Source organism: Elaeis guineensis, chromosome 11 (assembly GCF_000442705.2).
Source record: "Elaeis guineensis isolate ETL-2024a chromosome 11, EG11, whole genome shotgun sequence".
Lineage (NCBI taxonomy): Eukaryota > Viridiplantae > Streptophyta > Magnoliopsida > Arecales > Arecaceae > Elaeis > Elaeis guineensis.
Window position 1 is genome coordinate 99,498,957 of NC_026003.2, and position 25,360 is coordinate 99,524,316.

The 25,360-nt window shown below is 35.9% G+C and overlaps 1 protein-coding gene across 1 annotated transcript; it reads right to left on the reverse strand.

Annotated features, from left to right (window-relative positions):
- Positions 1-20,921: 20,921 nt before the first annotated feature.
- LOC105053589 (uncharacterized) lies at positions 20,922-24,950 on the reverse strand. Its single transcript, XM_073245693.1, has 10 exons — positions 24,638-24,950; positions 24,428-24,500; positions 24,253-24,306; positions 23,730-23,790; positions 22,878-23,086; positions 22,200-22,348; positions 21,935-22,052; positions 21,521-21,583; positions 21,354-21,422; positions 20,922-21,202 (listed from the first exon to the last, which is right to left on the reverse strand). Exons 5-10 carry the CDS (start codon positions 23,073-23,075, stop codon positions 21,131-21,133), a joined length of 669 nt encoding a protein of 222 aa, XP_073101794.1. The 5' UTR covers positions 23,076-23,086; positions 23,730-23,790; positions 24,253-24,306; positions 24,428-24,500; positions 24,638-24,950; the 3' UTR covers positions 20,922-21,130.
- Positions 24,951-25,360: the final 410 nt, after the last annotated feature.

Below are 25,360 nucleotides of genomic sequence, written 5' to 3' on the forward strand. Positions count from 1 at the left end.
TATCCATCACCACGGTTTTAAAATGGCCATACGTTGTCCAATGGCTAGCGTTGTGAAAAAGATGAATCATTCTTTCATACGAAAGATGCAACCTGAATCCTCGTGATTGCAAGGTTGTTTAAGAAGCTCAAGTTGTTGGGAAAAATAGAGTTATGGTTGATATGATTATTGTAATAGATGAGGGCAACTTTGTTATGTAGAAAAAGCTTCCCAGAGAAGAAAGGTGTTAGTCTTACCAACCAAAAATTAAAAAAGGAAGGTGTAGGACTTCTGCTGAGAAGATTGGTTTCACCGTTTCATTCTCCTAATAGGCTTCTTAGCTTGGGTTTCGCTGCTATCCACTTGATTGGGTGTCATAACCAGTTTCATTAAGCTGGCATCCCGAAAGTTCGGATCCGGTATCACAAATCAGTCATGGTTGGATTATTTTCCTTCACTTGCCCCTAACAGTGCCTATCTTCGTTCACACTTAGGACTCATTTAGTTTATGAAAAAAATTTTCTTCCTAAAAATTTTATTCCTGAGAGAAGACGATGCTAGGAGTAGTTTGATATATTTAGTTGACCATAGCAAATTATTTATTTCAAAATGATTATATTTGATTGAGCTTCACTTTCTTAAAAAAAAATATATAAAATATATATTATTTTTAATGTAAGAAAAAAATCTTATCTTGTTTTATAATTAATATTGTTTGCAAATAAAAAATTATGATGGTTAAGAATATTTTTAATCGTAGATCATCGTAGAGGGTTTGAGAAGTTGTAATAGAAAAAATATTCAATTAGTGTAGATCTTTTAATGACTTAAAAGATATATTTTTGTAAGGAAAGAGTATTCACTTTTATTCTATGAGAAAGTCAAAAACTCATATCTACATGGTTTTCTTTTTAATGAATATGGGAATTGTACTCTCGTAGAACACCTTTGTAAATCACTCCTTTCAGAAGTCTAATCAAATAAGAGGAATTTTTTTAACTTTTCATTGGCCACACTTTTCTTCCTCCACTTCCCTTGAACCAAACAAGTCTTTCTTGTTTCATACCTCCCCCTCCTTTTTCGCTTCCAAGGGGCTATTTGGAGTCTTATATCTGAAGTTACGTTGCAACTCAAGTTGCTGTAATTGGCTCACAAGAAAGGCCAATTCTTGCATTTGAATGCTGTTTAGACAACTTAGTTGGTAATGAGATTGAAACTGAACAGTCCTTTGCGGATGGAAAAGCAAGTAGCCATTGATCTGCTCATCCTATACTGGTATTGATTGCTGATAATTGAAGTCATACAGTACAAAGCCGAGAAAGATGGTATAAGGGAGAATCTTGCGCTCAAAATTATCAAACATCAATCTCCTATGATATTTATTTTATCTTTTTTTAAAAAATAAATATGAAATCCGTTATGGAAGGAGTGTGGGCTTTAGTCCCATATCGACTGTTTAGTCAGATCATCTCACCTTATAAGGCTTGACAGCGCTCCTCCATTTGGAGGCGTCTTTTGGGTCCATCGTTTTGGCACGGGCCTAGGAGGGTAAAGTCATGGGAGATCACCCATGCCGCATGAGGTACGTCTTAGTGGACCTCAAAGTGGACAATACATTCACATCGGACTGGACACGGGTTCCGATCTCATAAACTTGGCTAATCGGACCGCAACACTGATGGCCCATGTAGGTCTCCCCTCAACAAGCTCAGTCCCTGACTGAAAGAGCCACTGTTATGGAGGGAGTGTAGACTTTAGTTCCACATCGACCATTCAGTCAGGCCACCTCATCTTATAAGGCTTGATAGCCCCCCTCCCATATAGAAGCATCTTTTGGATCCAGTTGCTTTGGCACGGGCTCAAGAGGACAAAACCGTAAGGGATCACCCATGCCGTACGAGGTACATTCCGATGGATCCTCAAAGTAGACAATACCTTCACGTCGGACTAGACACAAGTTCCAACCTCATAAACCTGGCTGATCGGACCACAACAGAACCCATCAAATTTTTACCAGCTCTCTCTTCTATTTTTCATGCCCAATATAGTAATCTGATATAGGATTTATTTTTCATATCAAAGTTCCAAAATTGATTCTAGCCAGACCGTCAGATGCTCAGGTCGCAGAGAATTTTTTTAAAAAAGAGATTCAAACTTCTATAATTAAACTTTGTTTCAAGGCACAAGATTTTGTTAATAATGAATAATTACTTTGATGCAGATGTTGGATGCTTTTTTTTTTTTATTTTTTTGAAAAGAGGGGACATAGATCTTTCGTCAGTTTGTTTGTCTTTTTTTTTTTTTTGGTAGGAAGTCCTTTGGTCAGTTATTTTCTTCGGAGGGAAGCTATTATCCATGCAGCGGGAATTTGAGACCGGTTATTTTTTCACAACCATCATCTGCGAGCAGGTTGGAGTTGGCTTTTTCACCCCAATGGAATGAACCTTTGTTTCTAACAGCGTGATTCGGATTCGAACATTCTCCGTAAGAATTGGAACTTATAGTCATGTCCAGGAGAGATAGATGCACTGGGTCGTTCCGCTTCAATTTTTATTTTTTTAGTTAAAAAAAAAAAAGTATATGCAGGCAAAATAGAATATGAGAATATTTTGGAAGAGAGGTCTATTGTATGGTCATTTAGGAATTGGTAGGTATGGATGGTACATCTAACATTAGCAAACGTGCTTACGTACTGCATATGTACATAGGTTCATGGAAACCTCACGAAAAGCTTTCTAGAAAATATTTTGTAACTTTTAAAGTAAATAAGTACTTTCTAAGAAAATCACTGATTAGTGTGTCATCTCTAAGAGAAGCTGGAAAATATGACTTCTAGTTTCTTCTCTTTTCACAGAGTAAAAGCAAAACCAAACACCCTTTGCACAATTTGGAAAGAATAGACCTTCCAATATCAAATTATGCCGATAAAGCATAACAATGATCCACTCTCGGCACCATGATTGGGGTTCAAGTTGTATCTTTCATTAGAAAGAATGATCTTCTTTCACGATATCAATAGCTGGATCATATTTTGCATAGATCTCAAAACAATCCAATGTCTTTCTTTCATTCATCTCCATAGCTTTCAAAATGGCTATTATGTCATTCAATGGTTGACGTCGTGAAAAAAAAAAAATAATCACTCTTTCGTGCAAAAGATGCAACCCGAACCCTCATGATGGCAGGGTTGTTTAAAGAAGCTCAAGTTGTTGGGAAAAGAAGAGTTATGGTTGCTGTGATTATTGTAATAGATGAGGCAACTTAGTTATATAGAAAATGCTTCCCAGAGAAGAAAGGTGTTAGTCTTACCAACCAAAAATTAAAAAAAGGAAGGTGTTAGGACTTCCGTGGAGAAGATGGTTTCATCGTTTCATTGCTCCTAATGGGCTTCTTAACTTGGGTTTCACTGCTATTTGCTGTATTGGGTGTAATAACCAGTTTCAGTAAGCTCATGTCCCGAAATGATCAGACCGAGTATAATAAATCAGTTGGCTAGATCATTTTCCTTCGCTTGCCCCTAACAAGTGCCTCTTCGTTCACACTTCAAACTCATTTGGTTCACGAAAAGAATTTTTCTTTTTAGAATATTACTGATGAGAAGCTGATTCCATTAATACGGTGCCTAAGAAATAGTTTGATATGTTTGGTTGACCATCGCAAAATTGCTTTTCCCCAAATGATTTATATTTGGTTAAACTTCCATTTTTCTTAAAAATTAATGTAAAATATATATTATATCCTTAATACAAGAAAAAAATCTTATCTTTTTCTACACATTAACACTATTTGGATGTAAAAAATTATGATGGTTAAGCATATTTTTTGTTATAGATCATCATGGAGGATTTGAGAAGTTGCATTGGAAAGAATGTTCGTTTCAATCGTACATTGTTTAATGGCTTAAAAGGATATCTATGGAAAGAAAAGAGCATCCAATTCTCATTTCATGAGAAAACCAAAAACTCATATCCTACATTGGTTTTTCTTTTTAATAAAATATGAGAATTGTATTCTCATAAGAATACTTTTCTAAAAAAGAAACTTTCAGATGTTTCTCAACAAAGTATGCTCCATCATTACAGTTGGTGAAGAAGCTTTGCATCCTTTTTCTTTTTGATACATCTTCAGCAATTTCAAAATGATCACAAAATTCTCAAAGATTCGGAATAGACTTACAAAATTGTTCGAATGTTTGAGTAGATGAGGAGACTTTAGGAGGAATTGACTACCAATTTTTTTCTTTATCTTCAAGGTATGATATAACTATTTTTATAGATCTTCGTAACCTCCGTTATATATATATTACTCTTATCAATAAAGGATGAATGGCTGTTTTTCCAGCTTCATTTAACCATAATATATATATATATATATATATCTTTATCTAATCTCCCTTCTTTTAAAACTCTAACCAAATAAGAAGAGATTTTATTACTTTCTATTGACCACACTTTTCTCCCTCCATTTCCCTCGGACCAAACAAGTCCTTCTTGTTCCCATATCTCCCCTTATATGTTGCAACTCAAGTTGCTGTAGTTAGCTTACAAGAAAGGCGAGTTCTTGTATTTGAATGCTGTTTAGACAACTTAGTTGGTAATGAGACTGAAGCTGGACAGTCCTTTGCTGGGAAAAGCAAGTAGCCATCCTACACTCTCACTTGATTCCTGATAATTGAAGACATACTGTACAAAGTCAAGAAAGGTTGTACAAGGGGAGCATCTTGCACTCAGCACGCACTATTAAGATAAGGCAAGTGGAGACTCCAACAATAGAAGTGCTTGCAGCATCACAGCCGTCTCAATAATGGTCACCCTCAGGCAAAACAGTTGATCATTATTTTGTTTGGAGTACAAGTTTCCTTGGATCACGTTAGTTCACTAATATTGTTTTGTCTTGGGATGTTTCAGTTGGAGGGTCGCCTAAGAGATTCAAAGATCTTTTTTTTTTAAGCATGCCATCAAACCATTGTTCTCATAGAATAATTATATGGCCAGGACAAAGCAAATGCAGCCATCCTACTTAAGAAACCAGTTTTGTGTCCTAAGTTATCATTCCATACGAAAAACCATGCTCTAAAATGTTACTTGAAATTTTGGTGGGTTAATTGAGTTTTGGATGAAATAATGTTACCACGCTCTAAGATGTTCAATCATAGTTCTAGCATTGTTTATTTTCTTTTTTTGAATGAAGCAGTATTTTTTTTTTTTTTTGATTGATTGATTGATTGAAGAGTAGCATATTGTTCATTTTTATATCTTACTTAAGGCCTGTTTGGATGAGCGTATGGTTGGATTGAAAATCCTATATAGGTACAGACCTATTGGCTAATCTTGATTACATTTTCTAAAAGCTTGTCCAAATCCGGTCCATATCTTATCTTTTGGGCAACAGGAGGTCTTTTTCCTTCCCACAAAATTTAGACTAGATGGCATTTGATTGATATAGGGACATACTTAAATGAACAATCTAATCCATGAATACTATAGGATTTTCAGCCTAATCCTATAAAAATATTGTTGGCGTATATCGATCTTATCATCATCTGGATACGTGACAGTAAATTATTATCTGAGTTAATAGTTCTCTCATGATCACATCGGTCTATGGCCAATCTTCCTCTTCAGTACAATCTGTTAGTCAGTTTAATCCAGAACTGCTGATAAACGTCCACCTCGATTTGTATCCGATCTGCGTCACCTTACTTCTGTACTCAATCGACATGATAATTAACACTAAAAGCATGATGTCTAGTTCAGATAGTCATCGATATTAACTATTTCACATCGATCTATTGTCGATGTACCGTCAGAAATACAGACGGTTATCCGATAGCTGTCATCCAGCTCAGCAATAACTATCTTTCAGCTATATTCCAGTTCATCACTATGTAGGCAATCATCCCACGATCTCTACATAGCTAGCCATTCTATTATAACAACTTAACAACCAAATAGATCTCTAATGGTCTAACAGATTTCTAACGGTCTAACAGATCTCTAATGGCCTAACAAACTTTTCTTAAGACCTAAGCGAGCTCTCTCTATATAAGGGAGATAGGGTACTCTCCAGAAGGTAAATCTGAAATCACAGAGATAAAACTCTGCTAAATTTTTTACTGAAGGAAATCAGAGTTTTCTTCACTTCATTCTACTTTCAAACTTATATTTCTTGCTCTCTACTTCTTCATTTTTACTACCTATTCTTAAGATCCTGGCTAACTTAGGCATCGGAGGGTCCTAAACCTGAGGATATCCTATGATTTTAGGACTTATTTTGTAGGTTCATTCATAGTCTACATCGGCTCATCTCAAGTCTTAGCTCTTCAACTCAATTTATTACCAACTTCAATATCTATTTTTCGGAGCCTTGCAGCAACAGATTGGTGCTAGAGGAAGAAGATTTTGAAAATTTTTGATGGAAAATAGTGAACAAGAAAGCATCTAATCATCCTCTACTTGCCTCATCTTTTCCTAGAGACGTTCAAAAAGTCATTCAACCATCAGTTACTGTTGATCCACAGTAGTTTAGTCTCTTGGTCCAATAGGTTCAGGCCCTTACTGCAGCTATACAATAATCTCAACATACCACTGAGCAGCAACGAGAAGCAACCCCCTAAGTAGTTCAATCACATCATTTCCAACAATCGATTCCTCAAGATCCTCCTCATAATCATACTCTGGATCTCACGAATCAATCTTGGGGGGCAGAATTATCCACTTTAAGCAAAAAGATAAATGTGGAAGAAGATCTTGGACAAAAGATCCAAGATCTTGAAAAGAAAATGATGAAAATTTAGATCGGAAGGTCATAGGGTGGAAGGGATTTCAGCCTACAATCTTCCTTTTCTTAGCAGATTATTAATGAGCTAGTTCCTCTTCGGTTCAAAATGCCTGCTGTGAAGTCATTTGACGGCTTCACTGATCCTTTGGACCACTTGAAAAATTTTAGAGCCATTATGAGGTTGCAAGGGGCGTCTGATGCCTTACTCTGTATCACCTTTTCAATCATCCTCAAAAAATCTGCAAAAATCAGGTTCATACCTTCAACCAGGATTTTTTTTTTAAATAGTTAGCCAAACTGTTCGTCACCTATTTTGGCAACAATAGAGTTCACTTAAAAAATACTAACAGTCTTTTTATTGTGAAGTAGCAAGAAGATGAATCTCTACGAAATTATGTGGCATGCTTTAATGCCACTACATTAGAAGTTAAAAACTTCAATGAATCCGTTGTGATGGCAGCTCTGAAGCAAGGACTTAGTAGCAACCTCCTGATCTTCTTCCTTAATAAAAATGATCCAGATAACTATGAGTAAATACTCATCTGGATATGGAAGTATGCTCAAGCTAAAGAAGAAGAAAGCATACTCCGTCAAGCAAAGAAAGAAGAAAGTGAGAAAAACTAACCTCGAAAAGAAGATCGTAGAAATCAACAAAATAATTTTGATCGATCTCAAAAAAGTCCGAAATCCAGAAGTGTACTTCGATGATTTGATTCCTATACTTCCTTGTTTGTCCCTTGAGCTCAGATACTGATAGAGATCGAGGATCAAGGGTATCTTTGCTGACCTAATCCTATGAGAGCCCCACTAGCAAAAAGAGATAAAAGTACTGTCGTTACCATCGAGATCATGGCCATGATACTGAGGAGTGTTGACAATTGAAAGATGAAGTTGAGGCACTAATACATTGAGGTCAACTAAGCAAGTATGTCTGAGATCGGACCAATCAACCTACCAACCAACGGCTGAAGCCAGACAGTGAGAATCACCTCTATAGGCCCACTATTGGAGTTATCAACATGATCTCAGGCCTTGATGAAATTGAGAAGGTAGCCGAAGTAACTAAGAGCTCTCTAAAACGTCAGCATATAGATAATATTATTTCATTTTTTGATAATGATGTCAAAGAAGTTCAAACTCCTCATAATGATGCTGTTGTTGTTTCTATAGTAATAGTCAAATATGATATAAAAAGAATATTAGTTGATAGTAGAAGCTCTGCTGACATATTATTTTACGATACATTTCAAAAAATAAATTTGACAAGTCAGCTAAAGCAGGTCGGTATCCCCTTGATCGGCTTATCTAGAAATTATGTAGTTATGGAAGGCGAAATCACTTTGTCACATTGCAAGTGTAGAACCTTATCAGTCAATTATGAGACTTACTTTTTTGATCATTAAAGTGCCATCAGCTTACAATACAATTTTTGACCGATCTGAACTCAATACCCTCAAAGCTGTAGTCTTTACTTATCATTTATTAGTCAATTTCTAACTAAGTATGAAGTTGGAGAAATATGAGAAGATCAGATGCTCACTAAATAGTGCTTCTTGATAGCCACAAAAATGAAGAGACCCGTGAAAGTTTTACCAATTGAAATACCTGATCAGAAAAATAAAGCTGATGTCAAAAAAAATCGAGGATAACCAACCAAGAAGCTTGTTACTGTTCCTTTGGGTGATGATCCAGAACAGATAGTTCAGATTGGTTCTTTACTGAAGCTTGACCTAAAGAAAAAACTGATATCTTTTCTTCAGATAAATATTGATGTCTTTGCTTGGTTAACATCTGACATGTCTGGAATCTCAGCTAATGTTATTATGCATAAACTCAATGTTGATCCAAAATATAAGCCAGTACAGTAAAAAAAAAAGAAGCTTTACTCCAGAAAGACAGAAAACACTAGATGAGAAAGTTGATAAATTATTGAAAATCAAATTTATCAGAGAAGTATAGTATCTGAAGTGGATCATAAATGTTGTTATGGTTAAAAAAGCCAATAGAAAGTGGAGGATATGTATTGATTACACCGACCTCGACAAAATTTATCCAAAAGATAATTTTTCTATCCCAAAGATTGATTCACTTGTTGATGCTATGTCGGAAAATAAATTATTGAGCTTTATAGATATTTTTTCTGACTATAATCAAATTAGAATGGTGCCTGAGGATGAAGAAAATATAATTTTTATCATTGAAAGAGATTTGTATTGTTATAAAATAATATCTTTTGATCTTAAAAATGTAGGTGCCACGTACCAGCGATTGATAAACAAGATTTTCAAGCAATAAATTAGTCACAATATAAAAGTCTATGTTGATGATATATTAGTTAAGAGTATTGAATTAGATCGGTACATTATTGATCTAAAGGAAGCTTTTGGTGAACTTCAAAAATATCAAATAAAGCTCAATCTCAATAAGTGTACTTTTGGAGTGACTTTGGAAAATTTTTTGGATTTTCTTATAACTCAAAGAAGAATCGAAGCTAATCCTAAAAAAATCCAAGCTCTACTCGAAATGAAGCATCCGAGCTCCATCAAAGAAGTTCAACAACTCACTGGACGAGTAGCTTCTCTCAGTTGATTTATTTCTAGATCAGTTAAAACATATCTTTCTTTCTTTAAAATTTTCAAGTTATCAAAGACTTCAATTGGTCGAAAGAATGCTGAGCTGCCTTCAATGACCACAAGAAATATCTTGGATCTACTCCATTATTCTCAAAACCGAAGGAAGGTGAGGAGTTATTCATGTATTTATCTATTTCAGATAATGCTGTTAGTTCGATTTTGATTCAAAGTAATGTGAAAATACAAAGACTAATTTATTACACAAGCAAACTACTTAGAGATGTAGAAACTCAATATTTTAAAATTGAGACAATGATTTACACTCTTATTACATCGGTAAGATAGCTTCGATGTTATTTTCAGGCTCATTCTGTCATAGTTTTGACCAACCAATCTCTGAAGTCAGTTTTACAATAGCTTGATACTTTAGGTCAGATAGCTAAGTGGACCATTGAATTAAGTGAATTCAACGTTCATTATCGACCTCGATCCTCATTGAAAGCTCAAGTATTAGCTGATTTTATTGTTGAATGCTCTATTTCTAATGAAGAATCTTGGAGATCTTAAAAAATATTAATATGAACTCTTATTGGGTATTACATATTGATGGAGTTTCTAATTTAAAAAGAAGTGAAGCTAGTTTGATTCTAGCAAGCCTAGATGACATTATCACTGAACACACTCTAAGATTCAATTTTGATACTTCAAGTAATAAAGCAGAATATGAAATATTGATTGTAGAACTTGGAATGGCTAGAGAGCTCAATGTTAAAAAGCTCAAAGTTTTTACTGATTCATAGCTTGTCGTCGGTCAGGTATGAGATCAATTGAAGCTAAAGATTCTTTTATATCTTAATATTTACGTAATGTGAAAGAATTATCAAAAAGCTTTGAAGACTTAAAAGTCATACAGATACCCAGGTCGAAAAATATTCGAGCTGATGCTCTATCTCATTTAGCCACATCAAATTTTTTCGAACTTAATCCAAATATTCTTATTGATATTCTTGAAAATTTTAATATTGAAGCCTTACCTATTGCCCAAATCGAACATGAGTCGAGTTGGATTGATCCATTGATGAAATATATAGCCGAAGAAATTTTGCTGACCGATCTAGTTGAAGCAAAGAGAATTAAAAGACAAACCCCATAGTATATCATTCTAGATAACCAACTATACAAGAGGTTGTATTCCTCTCCACTGCTTCGATGTCTAAATCATCGGAAGCTGATTATGCTCTCTAGAAGTTTATGAAGGAATCTACGCAATCACTTGGGGAGTAGATCTTTGGCTTATAAAATAATCAGATAAGATAAATATTAACCTATCATTCAAAAAGATTATGTCAATCTTGTCAATAAATGTGATCAATGTTAAAGGTATGTCAATATTCAACATCAGTCTATGTTCGAGCTTATTTTTATCATAGCACCATGATCTTTTACTATTTGAAGAATGAATATTCTGGGACTTTCCCAATAGCCACTGGACAAAAAATTTTTTAGTGGTAGCGATTGATTATTTCACTAAATGGGTGGAGGCTAAATCCTTAGCACAAATCACTGAGAAAAAGATGAGAAATTTTATGTAAAAATCAATTATCTGTCATTTTGATTTACCTTGAGTCATAATCACTGATAATAGATGACTGTTTGATAATCAAAAGTTTAAGAAATTCTATTCTGAGCTCCATATTGATCATAAATTTACTTCGATTAGACATCCACAGTCAAATAAAGAAGTCAAAGTCACTAATAGAACTATCTTTCAGAATTTAAAGTTAAGGCTCACTGAAGTCAAAGGACTTTGGGTAGCAGAGATTTATAATATTCTTTGGGCATATAGAACTATACCTCAGAGACCAATTGGGGAAACATCTTTCAAACTTTGGAACAAAGGTGGTGATACCTATTAAGATCGGTCTACCTACGATCAGAACAAAAAATTTTCAAGCTGAAAGTAATTTAGATCGGTTAAGAAATGATCTTGATTTACTTGATGAAATCTGAGAAAGAGCTTATATCCACATGGCAGCTTATAAACAAAGAGTGGCTAAATATTATAATTCTTGGATGAAACTCAAAATTGTTTATAAGGGTGATCTGGTTCTCCAACGAGCTGAAGTCTCAAAGCCAATGGAACAAGAAAAACTCGCTTCAAATTGAGAATGACCTTGGGTTACTGAAGTAATTCATCCAAGAGCTTATTGAACTAAAAATCTAGATGGTACAATCATTCTAAAAATATGAAATGCTGAAAATCTCAAAATATACTATCAATAAAATTTTTTTAATAAAGCATTCAACTTTTATCCCAGTGAAGATAAAATTTTGATCAAAATTTCATTGAAGAATCTTTCTGTTGGAAAATATATCCCAAAAGTCAATCGTCAATCTGTTGATGGTTGAGCAACTTTATATTGTAATTGATTTGTTAATAAATAAAATATATTTTTAGTATTTTCATCACAAGTTTTCATCTTCTAATGAACTCCGTTGTTGTGATAAAGTCCTTAGGACTATTTAGATTTGATAAAGAGAAGAAGCTGTTCACGATCAAATGATAGGCTGTTAATAAGGATGACAGCTTCTATCGAGCATAGGTCACTGTAGGCCATATGGGTTGGTTGTCCTCTTAACCAAGGAGTGTGGAGACACTGATATGGCATACAGGTGAGATATAAGGGTACATCGTCATTGAACATGACCAACTCTAGAGCATTCTACTGTCGAGAATGTCTCTGATGGGATATAGGTATAAGTGTCTCTTAAACTTGAGATCGCCTCAGTGACTTGCAAGCAACTCACTGTGCTTTGGTACTGGATTAACTGAATTTCTAATTCAGTGATGGAAGACTTTTGGGCACAGTCAAGTACTTGCGAAGTCAGAGTATGATCAAGATGGGATTGACCACTCCAAGAGTTGGAGAAAATGAGTCGCTGTATTTTAATTTAGCAAAACCTTGGCCAGGATAATCCATCAGATAGATTTGATATTTTGAAATACAGTGTGGACAACTTGATCAGAATTGACAGTGGAACTCTGAGGTATCCTATGAGCATTTTGGTCAAGAAAATGAATTATATGAAAACTATATCCACATGGGTTCTAAGCATGTTATTCTACACATTCGACCTATCCGACCGTCGGATACCATTGCTAGATGGTCACTTCGATTGGTACAAAAATTTATTCCTGTGCTACCGACTTAGGTTTGGACCTATGAGGTCACACACATTAGAGTTCACGATCCGATCGGATGGTTGATCAACGATTAAGAATCATTCTAGGGTTAAACGATCAATACGATTGACATTTAACCTAGTACAAATGTTGCAGGAGGATCGATTAGTAATTCGATTGCTAATTGGCTTAATTTGATTAAGCTAATGGATTGAGATTAAGTCTAATTAAATATAATTTAATTAGATTTGATTTGGATTTGATTGGATTGAGTCCAATTGGTTTATTGAAAAAGCCAAGTGCAAAAAAAAAATAGTTCTAGTTCAAATAGGATTTGGGTCAATCTAATTTCTAATTTGATTAGAAAATTAAATCAGATTTAAATCTAATTTAATCTGATTAAATTAAGATCTTAATTGGGTTAAGATCTATTTTAATTAGATTAATTTAGTTTTGGTTTGATTTGATTTGAGAAATCAAATTTGAACAAGTCATAGATTGAATCCTAGTAAGACTAAGATTTCACCTTGCGCCACCTTAGCCCCTCACGCCCACTCTCTCTTATCCCACGCCCACTCTCTCTTATTTTATGCGACAAAACCCTCTCTCCTAGATCTTCATGTATGCCCAAAATTTTTCTCTCTTTCTCTCTTACATGGAATGTAGTTGTGGACCAAGTCAAAGTAGGAATTAGTTTGGATTTCAAATTCTATGAGATAAAATTTTAGGAAACCAAAATTCTTTCCTTATGGCACTGATTTTATCCAGATTTTTTTGAGATTTTCATAGCTTTTATGGTACATAATATGCGCCCTTTGCTGGTAGTCCACGGTTGAAAAAGAAGGAGGGGACGCCCAAGAGTTGGGCGCCCCTTGTCTTGACCTGTTTGGATAATCCTTGATTAGGTATTTGACCAAGACAAGGACTCTTCATATCTCTCTATTTAAAATGAATTTCTTCATAAAATTTTTGTGAAACATAGATCATTGAGAGACCTTTGGGGTATCCAAAAATCAATGAGAAAGAGTCTTGGGGCGTGGAGAACTAATAGACATAAAACTAGATGTCTAGGTTAGAGCAAAGAGAAGAAGAAGAGGATCTTCTTCTAGAGTTGCTGGGTTCATCTCTTCCCTTCCTCTATCTGTAAGCTTTCTGAGAGTATCTCATCTAAAACTTCTTCTCCTACTTCTCATCTTTGGAAGAGTCCAAATCAAGAAAAAAGAGGTATCTGATCGACTATCGAAGAAGGATCAGCGCAGTACTACATACTATGCTGATTTTTTGGACTAGAACTTCTGATCGTGATTCGTGGACTCGTGTGGATGACTCCTAGAGGTCGGATGCATGTGCGGCTCGCAACATCATCCTCAAGCCCGGATCAGCAAAGTTAGAACATCAACTTGCAAGATAATAGATCTGATCTACTATATTTTACATACTTTAGATATATAAAAACATGTTGATATGATCAACATGTAGTTCTTACTTTTTATATTTTAATTTTTGATTTAATGTCATATAATAATCATTTAATAAGATCTTAGATCTAGGAATTCTCTGATTTTGTAGGATAAATTTTTTGATTTATTTTAGTCTTCCGCTGTCTGATCTTGAAAAAATTTCAAGATCTAACCCTGAAATCCTAGATCTAGTTCCTTCACCTTTTTCATCCAAATCAATCAAAAGAGGATGACTATAAGAAAAAAATTAAGGTGTCCAAATGAGGTTAGGAAAAAGCCACATTAAGGCCATGAAAATTTCGACCAAACTAAGACAACCTAATGTGAGACATCCGATCCTCGGATTGGACCTCACCAAAAGATGTGAGACATCCGATCTCTGAATTGGATCTCACCAAAAAGTGTGAGACATCCGATATCTGGATTGGACCTTACTGAAAGATGTAAGACATCCGATCTCTAGATTGAACCTCATCGAAAGATGTGAGACATCTGATCTTCAGATTGGATCTCACCAAAAATGTGAGATATCCAGTCTTCGGATTAGATCTCATCGAAGGATGTGAGATATCTGATCTCCAAATTGGATCTCACCAAATATTATGGAACACCTAATCTCCGAATTAGAATTCGTCAGACAAATCGGGACATCTGATCTCTGTATTGGATCTCATCAAGCAACTCGGGATACTCGATCTTCGGATTGGATCTCATCAGATAATATAAAGGGATAAATCAGATCCAATAAGAAGAGCACCCAGATCTATGACTGAATCTCTTTAATGATGATTGTGAGAAGGCAACATAGATCATAATCTATGGATGATAAAATTCGATCTACCACCTCAACTTCGGTTAAAGATATTTTTGAAACCTTTACATTGAATTATTAGAGATTGATTTATATCTAATTACATGATCTGATTCAATTTAGTTCAATAATGAAGATTACTTCTTAAAGTTAATCACATCGACTTATTTTATTTCTCTGATCTGAGAATAGTCATTTCACCTATTTGATTAATCGATCTTAAATTGCATACATTTGACTGATGTCAAAAAATGAATAATAATAACTCTCAAAATAATAAAATCCAGATTGAATTATCTGAGATCGGCTAAAATAAACAAACATAGATATTTCAAAAAAAAAGTTCTATTTCATTAATATAAAAGGAATAGTTACAAAAGCCCATATTCGACTGATACAAAAGTTAAAAGGACAAAAAAAATATAAATCAAGCTTTAGCTTGAGAAGCTTCTACTGGAGAAGCCGAGCTACATTTTTTTTTGGCTTTTTCTTCTGATGGAGCTTCCACGGCGACAACCTCGGTCGGACTAGCTGGGACTTCGATCGGAGGCACCTCGAGGGAAGGAGTTGAAGGAAGTTGGATGGCAGTAGCATCAGAAGTCACCTCGGCTACTGCTTCCAAAACTGCCTTTATTGTGATCTTGCTGAGGTCGAGGTCGAAAAATTGCTTGATAATCAAGCACCGATAGCTCTTGAAGCTACCATCAAAGGCCCCTTCTGAGGCTTCAATCACCTCATCTTGAAAAGCATCTAAGTTTTTGTAGTCCTTGATAATTCATGATATTCGTTCTTTATCCTTATCGAGCTGACATCAATATGTAACCAAAGCCTCATCATGCTTTTCAATAGTTGCTTCAGCCTCCTTTAGCTTACTCTCCAGCTTGGAGATCCTCTCAATATTTTTCTACAGCTGACAATCTTTCTCAATCAGTTGATTGTCTTTTTCATTGAGCTGACGTTGATTCTCCATCAACTATTTATTCTTATCTTTTATTGAAGCTATTTTCTCTTGGAGCTATTTCTTCAGCTCCTCCACTATTTCATTCTTCTTGACAGCCTTTTCCTCTACTGTCATTTTGGCCTTTTCGCCTGCTTTCTTGGCATCCTTTTTAACCTTGAGCCCCTCCTCTAAAGACTTTATTCTTATAAAACCATGCCATGTGTTCATGCAGCAACCTGAAGTACATGGTAGAGTGCAAAAAAAAATAGAAAAGAAAAAATATGGTTAGATCGGTACAAAGCCGATGTAAAAAAAAAAATATACGTCCATGATGCTGTTGAACCCATAGTTCACTAACGGATCTAGAGCAAGATCTCTCCTCCAGATGTCGAGATCTTTCTGAGGCATCATCTTGGCGAAGAGGTCTCGACCCAACCTTGGCATCTCTAGAAGTGACACCTTCGCCATGTCTATCAGCTCCGATGAAGTAGATGATAGATCCTCTGAGGCTTGGGTCCTCGGACGCTGATTGGCTAGCCTAGCTGCCTTGGCTAACATCAAAGGAGGTGCGAGCGAGGACCCCTTTTATTGTGTTGATCCTCTAGGAGGTGCCGGTCTAGCCACCTCGATAGATTGACGAGTTGGCTTTGAAATGACAGTGGAGATCAGCATGGCATCACTATCGATAACTATGGCTTCGGATGATGATCGAGGAGCAGCTGACCTCGGAGGAGCAGTCTCCTGGGCTTTTTTAAGTGCAAAGGTGGGAGCAGGCTGATCGGCTTGAGTTTGCTTCCTTTTCTTGACCTCTGCCATCCTCTGTAGATTGAACTTCATTATTTCTATTACATAAAAGTAGAAGTTATTAGTGGATGAAGATATTGATGAAAAATGATAAAGTTATCAAATAAATTGATATCAGACTTATTCTGAGGAGAGATCTAACTGATGCCAACTTCAAGCAGAGATTGATCCATCACCATAAGCTCATCTTGGATACTTTCATATCCAAAAGCTCTACAAAAGCCTCCTCATCCCCCAAAAGTACTTAATTGTGCGAGTTCCATTTGGTTTCGGAGTTATGCCACTTGCAACTAAAATCCCATGGAACATCGAAAGAAACAAAAAAAATATTTTTTTCAATTGTGTATAGAAAGAGGAAGGTTAGGATCAAATTTATATTTCGGCCGAGGTAAAAAATATTATCAATCTTTTTCATATAGATATTTCTTTAAGACAAAAAGTGCCCTAAAGAGAGAAATCTTAAATTCTATGGTGGAGAATTTATAGTAGATGATGAAAACTATGATTGCTCTAATAGCATCGGGAGTGATTTGAGCTGGATGAATTTTGTAGAGGTCAAAAATATTGCTGAAGAAAGGATATAAAGAAAATTGAAGATCAGACCGAAGTGCCTCATCTAAAATACGACACAACCATCTAGAGGTTCAGTTATTCTACCATCTCGATCTGGTTCTATCAGTTAGAATTCTTCAGGAATCGAGTATTTCTTCCTAAATTTTTGAAGATCGAGATTAGTCAGAGCAGACTGTTCGGTAGTCGGTCCGAGATAATCTATGAGTCCCCTTATAGGAGACTTAGGTTCATCTCGGCCTAGGGTGCAGACCTCAGCTACTGCCCGACGTGGACATTTCACCTTAAAATCAAGTAGCGCCTGAGTCGACTGAGATATTCGACTGCTCTGACACATCTCGTTACTACTATTGGAATATATTTTGATAGAAAAAGGAAGCACAAAAATAAATAGGATAGAAAAGGATTCAAAAAAGAACAGGAATAGGGAGGGAAAACTATTTAAAAAAGAAAATGGAAGGCTTCTAAAACTCTAAAAATCTAGATCCTATGGAACGGAGATGAAGGTAAATACCTAACGAAAGGGAAGGGCTTGAGGAAGCTTTTGAAAGGTTTTCTGCTTCTCTCTTCTTTGGCTCTGATGACTTTAAGGGATTCTCTTCTACAGCACAGGCAGGGCTCTAGGAATATTTTGACAGAGTTTCTGTAGAGGAGAAATAGTAAAGAGATTTTCAACCATAGGGCAGGCCTTTTTATAAAGCTATTCAACGGTCTGGATTGATTTGGTACATTATCAAATCAATGACACCTATTGGCCATCCAACGATTCTGCATAAAGTCGTTTCGATGCACCTCTTCCTTATTTAGTCACGTAAGCAGGATCCGTGTGACAACCGAAGCCATAAATCATATTTTGACACTTGGCATGCATGTCTCGAAAGTTAGCCATTCGGGTAATTATGAAATCTCAATTTTTCAAATACCATCATTATTTCGTATGGCGGGTTATGTTCGAAGGATGGCGCATAGCTTCGAATGTTTAAAAAATTAATATTTTTGATCGTCGATAGAACAGAGCATTTATTGTGACAATATAGGTCGGATGAGGTCTCTGAAAAGATTTTCCACACTAATACGAAGTATTTCACTTCGGTCTGAAAAGTGGAGGGCATATATTAGTGTATATTATCTGCCTCATCATCATCTAGACACATGATAGCAAATTATTATCTGAGTTAATAGTTCTCTCATAGTCTCATCGGTCTATGGCCGATCTGCCTCTTTAGTACAATCTGTTAGTTTAATCCAGAACTACTGGTAGATGAAATACTCACCTTAGTTTGTGTCCGATCTGCATCACCTTACTTCTATTCTCAACCGATATGATTATTAACACTAAAGCATGATGCCCAGTTCAGATAGTCATCGATATCAGCTATTCTATATCGATCTATTATCGATGTACCACTAGAGATACAGATGGTTATCCAGTAGCTGTCATCCAGCTCAAATAATAATTATCTTCCAGGTATATTTCAATTCATCGTCACATAGATAATCGGTCCATGATCTCTACACGGCTGGTCATTCTGTTATAACAACCTAACGGTCTAACAAATCTCTAATAGCTTAACAAACTTTGCTTAAAGCCTAAGCAAGCTTCCTTTATATAAAGTTGTCTGAATTCACATAGATAAAACTCTGCTAAATTTTTTATTGAAGGAAACCAGAGTTCTCTCCACTTCATTCCACTTTCAAACTCATATTTTTTGCTTTCTACTTCTCCATTTTCATTATCTGTTCTTAAAACTCCGGCTGGCTTAGGCATCAGAAGATTCCAAATTGGAGGGCATCCTACGATTTTAAAACTTATTTTGCAGGTTCATTTGCAGTCTACATCGATTTAGCTCAACTCTCAGCTTTCCAACTTGATTCATTACTGATTTCAATATCTGTTCTCTAGAGCTTTGCAGCAACAAATATCTAAATAGGTTTTATTACCACCTAGTCTTTCTACTCATGATATTCTTGGAAGTGATTGCTTGGAGGGGCCACAATTTTCTTTAAAAAAGAACCTGATAAGTGGAAGCCTGAGCTAAAATTGGAGTGATGATAGGATCAAATCTAGATCTTTTGTATCAATACAAGAGAGTAAGAAAGTTAGCATTCTAGAAAGGGATACAATTGAAAGGGCATATTGGTCATGATTTACTTGTGCGTACATGTTTTGGTAAGTTTTACTTATGATTTTTGTGGTTTTCTAAGTGGACTAAAGTTACATATTTCGCATGAAAAAAGAATGTGTTCCTTTGCCACGAAGTCATCGTTGGATCGCACAATAATTGCATGAAAATCTATACAGCCGAAATTAAAAAAATTAAAATATTTTACAATCTTGCAAGCAAGAAGCAATCCAATGATCGATATTACAAAAGAAGAACAATCATTTTCTCATATACAAAATACAATCCAAACCCTTTTCTAGATCATAGATCTCAAATATAAGATTTTTCAAATTTTATCTTTTTGAACCATCTTGATTTTTTTTCTCCCACACATTCTTTTCGAGTAAAAAACAGACAAAAACAGTGGCAATTGGAACATCAGCATCGAAATGATTTGAATTTTTATTTTTTTCAATAATTCAATAATTTTTTTTTATTTTATTTAAAAATAATAATATATTTCATCATTCATTCTAAATTTATCAAATATAATAATAAATTTCATCATTTAGAAGTTTACCGCAAGCAAATATAAGATTGAAAAAACATAGATGTAAAACCACACCGGTATCTTTAAGATTACTCCATCTCAAGAAGCAATCAAATTAAATTACAATAATTATAAATCTCATCCAAAAAAAAATAATTAAAAATTATTTAAATTAAATTTTTAAATATAAATATCTAAAATCTATCTAATACATAATTAATATAAATCTAAATATATAGCCTCATAAATCGTTGCATTCTATCTCTATTTACAATCTAACAAGTTAGAAATCAAAATTTATTTAAATCTAAATATAAATACCATAAATTCAACCACAAGCATTTTGATCAACCTACAATCAATCCAAATAAACACTTACTACAACAACCTCTAATTTACATGGATCATAGGATAGATTCACTCTAATACCATTTACAATAACATTAAATCTCATCTTAAAAAAATAATAATAATATTTAAATTCCTTCAAGCCTATATAAATACCTAAAACTTGACAAAACTAGAAAGATGCTCTCACATATCATCACACAAACAGTGCAAATATTCTATCCAAGGATTGCACCAAACCATAAGCAATCAAAGATCTTGCTGCCGGTACAAGGATCATTTGGATGGCGATGGAAGTTTGAACTCCCTCTACAACGACCCTACAAATTATTGAACACACGTCTCCGAAAGCAATGGAATGAACCCCAAACTAATTATTTACTCAGTTTTTTTTAAAAAACATTAAGCTGGGCCAGTATCGAGAATTAACTAATGGGGACAAGCGTGGTTACGAAATCTACGAAAAGATTGCGATATAATTAACACAAGATGCTGTCCTTTTGCGCTCTTGGTTTGTCCGCATTGGCACACTGCCCAATCCCCAAACACAACCCATCAAACACCCTGTCCCCCATCCAACCACTACCTCTTCTTTGTTTACTCTATAAATTTTTGCAGCTTTTGAGGTCTGGAAAGAGAAATAGCTACCTACCACTCTACCACTTTAGAATGAGAGACCATGCAAGAGCTATAAAGAGTCTGCACTGCAGTCCCTCTGAACACCCTCCTCCGAAGTCCAAGCATCAACAACACCACTGCTACATCAATCATATCCTACAACTTGTTTTAGAAGAGCACCAAATCATATCTCTAGATATAGTAGGATGGTACACTACAAAACCTCATTATAGCATGGTTAGTACTCAGTACAACTGTGCTACATGTGAACAAGAGTGCACTGCTCTTAAATACAGATTTGGCCATCAGCACAAGAGACATGATCTTCCCCCCTCAGTTTTGGTGGTTAATCATATTTTGGTCCAAGCGCACAGCAATCAGGATCGCACAACTCTCCCAGTCCTGTTCTCAAGAGTAGATGGTCTTCAACCTCTTGGCTGTGTGAATGAACCCCACAATCACCTGCATCTCATCCAATTGCTTTTGCAATTGAGAGAAAAAAAAACAAGACCATAAATATATGTGACATCCAAAATACATTGAGGAAAAGAAGATTTCCGAAAAGCTTTTTTTTGATAATTTATGCAAGACCTAGAACAAATAACGCAAGCAATTAAAGCTCAAATGGTACCTGAGAAAGGAAATGGTGCTGCACACCATGAACCAGTTGTTCCTTGGATGGGTTGGGATTGATGCTCACCTGAAATATCGTTGTACATGCCTGATGTTACTCTGCCAAAAAAAAATTCACCTCTTCCACAAGATGCTATAACACAGGGTCGGGGGTCTGAAATATACCAGATTGAAGTGCCTCCAATATCTCCACAAGGTGGCAGTCCCAAGTTTTGCCAAGTTCACCCTCTGTCAATAATCTACAAAGTGTAAGCACTAAGCACAATCTCTCGATACATACAATCAAGCTGGGGATATCTTTAGCATTATCCGATCCTATAGGTGTTTTCATTACACCACTGAGTTTTGGTGATGTAATCCCAGTTGATAAGGTTTATATTCATGTCAGTATATTTGGCTATTACTTGTTTATCTAAACCCACTAATTCAAAAGGGCTAATAATTTATGCTTCGTCTAAGCAATCAAGACTTCGATGATTCCACAACACCACCAGCCACAGATAATCACTCATCACTTAAGCTTACATGCTAACATAAAGGAGTAATGTGATCAAAGTCACCATTCATATCATTTCTCACCGTCTGAGGCTTATAACTGTGGATGTCTCTATAGATGCCCCGGTTATTTGACTTGGCTGAAGAAGTCCAAGGCCTGGTATGCCGAGCCCTGGGCTTTGTTGGTTTGTGGAACTCTACGCTACCTGCCCACAAGCGATAATTTATTAAACATAAACACGTGATGAACAGGTTTTATTACTCATTACTTTAATTAAATTACGTATTTTTCTTGCTCTTTAACAGCACTTGAATTTCTGATAATTAGTTATTAATCAAAGCTTAAAACCTACCGTAATCAATATCTTTCTCGCCCATGTCAGAGCTGCTGCAGAAAGAGTTATCACAGTCGTCATCATCATCCTCATTACCAGTTGGAGCTTCTAAAACACTCAAGGCGTTCCTCTGCAGCTTTACCTCCACCCCATTCTTGAGGACCTGACATCGCCAAAAGATTATGCCTTTGCATGAAATTATCGATAGAAGACAGAATATGGGATATATGAGGTCTTAACAAATAATAATAATAATAAAGTAACCTAGAGTCTTAAGGCTCTCCTAACTACAGGATCAAACCACAGTACAAGATACGTAAATTCTCTTTCTTCGCCGCAAATCTTTTCCCTGTTCTACCACATTTATTGGCGCACATAGTATTAAGAAACGTAATACTGAAATCAAGTCTGCACAATTTTTTTTTTTTAGCAAAGGTTGGGCGAACGAAATCGAGGAGAAATACCAAAAAACGTTAGTGGAAAAAAATTACTTGGGACGAGTTCACTTGTCCATACTAATATCATATTATCACCATGAACCTGTTGAAGAATTCTGATTAGGGAGTGACTCAGCTCTGACCACAAGAAGACAGATGGAACACACAGAAATAGCTCAAAGAAAGCTGCAAACATAGATGATAATGATAACATTTCAAAATCAAAGCAATACAGCTGAGGAATGGTTCTATTACCAGCCAATGCCAGCCACCAAGACCAACAGCTTTCTTTACAACACCTTGCAGCCCGACCAAAACTGACTTCGTCCTGTTGTTACCGGTAACGATGACTTTAGTGTGCCTAGGAAGCACTGAAAGCTCTTCATCCCCACTTTCTTCTCGAGACGAAGACAGAGCTCGAGACAAACACAACTCAGCCTCCATTAATTGCATACACCTATCAACTGATTTGCAATCAATACAGTACAAGGCGATATAAAAGATGTTAACAAACTCAATTAATAATAATGGTTCCTAAAAGCTACATATTATTCAATGGATTAAGAAGCCCATTTCCAAATCAACACAAGAATAGAAATTGCTACCATGAACATACCATTGCTCAAATTAAATCCTTTGGCGTAATTAACAAAAGAAAAAACTGAAACAAAATTTCTAGCCAATCAGTCAAATTGAAGATAAGTTTACAGACTAGGGAAAATTCAGATATGGTGAACCTGAATGTAAAAAGATCAGAAATATCCAAAGTCACAATCATCAAGACAATAATTAGATGCAAATCTACCTTCAAGTATGGTGCAGGGCCCCACACCAACATATCTGCCCGGCTTACAGATTAGAGAACAACCAAGTCAAAGACAGCAATGAAGTGGTGCAGTGCTACAGAATTGACATTTATTGCTACAGGGCTCAATCCTAAGTTGGAATAAGAAAAATCTAAGGCTATTAGAATCCACCACCATACAATTATTGTTTATATGCGTGATGACTATGACCGACCAATCCGAAAGCAATTAAGTTGCCCCTACTGCATCAAATCCATAACCGACAACTTTTATCCTGAAAGAAAAGGAAAAATAAATTTACCTGACTATATGCCTCTCTATATCAAATCTGCTTCAAAATACTCCGATCTGCAACACTCTGTCTAAGAAAGCAAAAAACTTCATAAGCTCATGCTAGGTGTCGCTAGAGAAGTTTGAAATTAAACAAATGGAAGATTCTGCAAACCCAATACCTACTTTCTTAAAATAAAAATTCCAATTCCTTTATATTGAATGCAAGAGAAAAAAAAGGCTTTCTTACACTAAATCAAGCAGTTCTTTAAGATCTAGCCGGAATGGCAGTGCAATCCTCAATTGAATTTTAAAATCGGTTTTTTAAATTAAAATCCACTTCCTTATAAGGATCAAACAGAAATCAAAAGTAGCAATCATCAAACTTTAATTACTGCTATGAAGCTAGTAGGTTGCACTGCATGCAATTGTATCGAGATACTGGTCACAAATGTCCTGGTAAGAATTGCATCTGAACCAGAAAGAAACGATCTTGAAGCTATATGCCAGCTCGAAATGAATGGTAAGTGATTAAAGTAAAGAAATGTTCTCACCTGCACTTACTCCACTATTCTCCAGACCAGATTCCTTCCAGAAAATCCTCTTATCTGTCAGGCCAAAGAGGGGGAAAAAAAAAGACAATTTAAATCTAAACGCAAAAAAAAAAAAAGACAAAAAACAAACAGATATTAAATCTTTGCTCAGGCATCTCAAAGGAATATCACTTACACACCACAAGCGTAACCAATTAATCGTCCTCTTCACCTCGCCAATCCCACAAACCCACAGATCTCACTCAATTCTAGCATCCAAAACCAAATCCATTAGTTACAAATTCACCTAATTCTCGTAAGAAAAAGAGAATAAAAGAAACCCATTCGAATTCAAACTTAAATAGTTCAAAGAAACGGATCTAAAAACTTCTTAAATTCCAGATACCGTAACGCAATGCTCCGATTCGGAGAAGCAGTACAATGACTCCACCACAAATTTCGAAATGCCGGGCTTTTAAGCTGCAGAGATCTCAAAACCGGCGTTTTCCGCCACGAGAAAATGGAATCCGTGCTCCAACCCGTCGCAAAACCAACAGATCTGAGGGAATGGGAGCGCCAGAGATAGGAAAGAAGAGGACTTGAGGTGGAAAAGGGCAGGGTTTCTCGGAAATTTGGGGGAAGGAGAAGGGTTTCAGGGGGGCGAAGGAGAGCAGGAGAAAGAGCACTGCAAGCGCTGTCCAACTGCCAAGAGAGTAAACGCTTAAACGAGGAGGGGGACCGTGGGGTTACCGGCTTTAACGTACGGCTCGCCCGTTGCTAAAGACCGAGCCGATCCGGATCCGCTGTCTGAAGCCGATCTCAAGCTATAAACTGCCCTTTGGTTTAGTAAGGCTAAAACTAAAAATGCACAAGGTTTTGGACACCCAAAGCACACCCAGATGTTGAAATGTGTTAAGAGGGCATGGGGCCCGCGTGACGGTGAGAGTAGGGTCTGAATTGGGTGTCATCAGTTGGACTCTAGAATAGCGTACGGATAATTCACATACTCATTAATGATTGATTAATTAGCCGGTGACCACAAATGTTGCTTTGTGTGTGTATTGCTTTGAGCTCGTGGTTCTCACGTGCCCCATTAGGGACATGGATTAGCTTAAGATTAAAAAAAGAA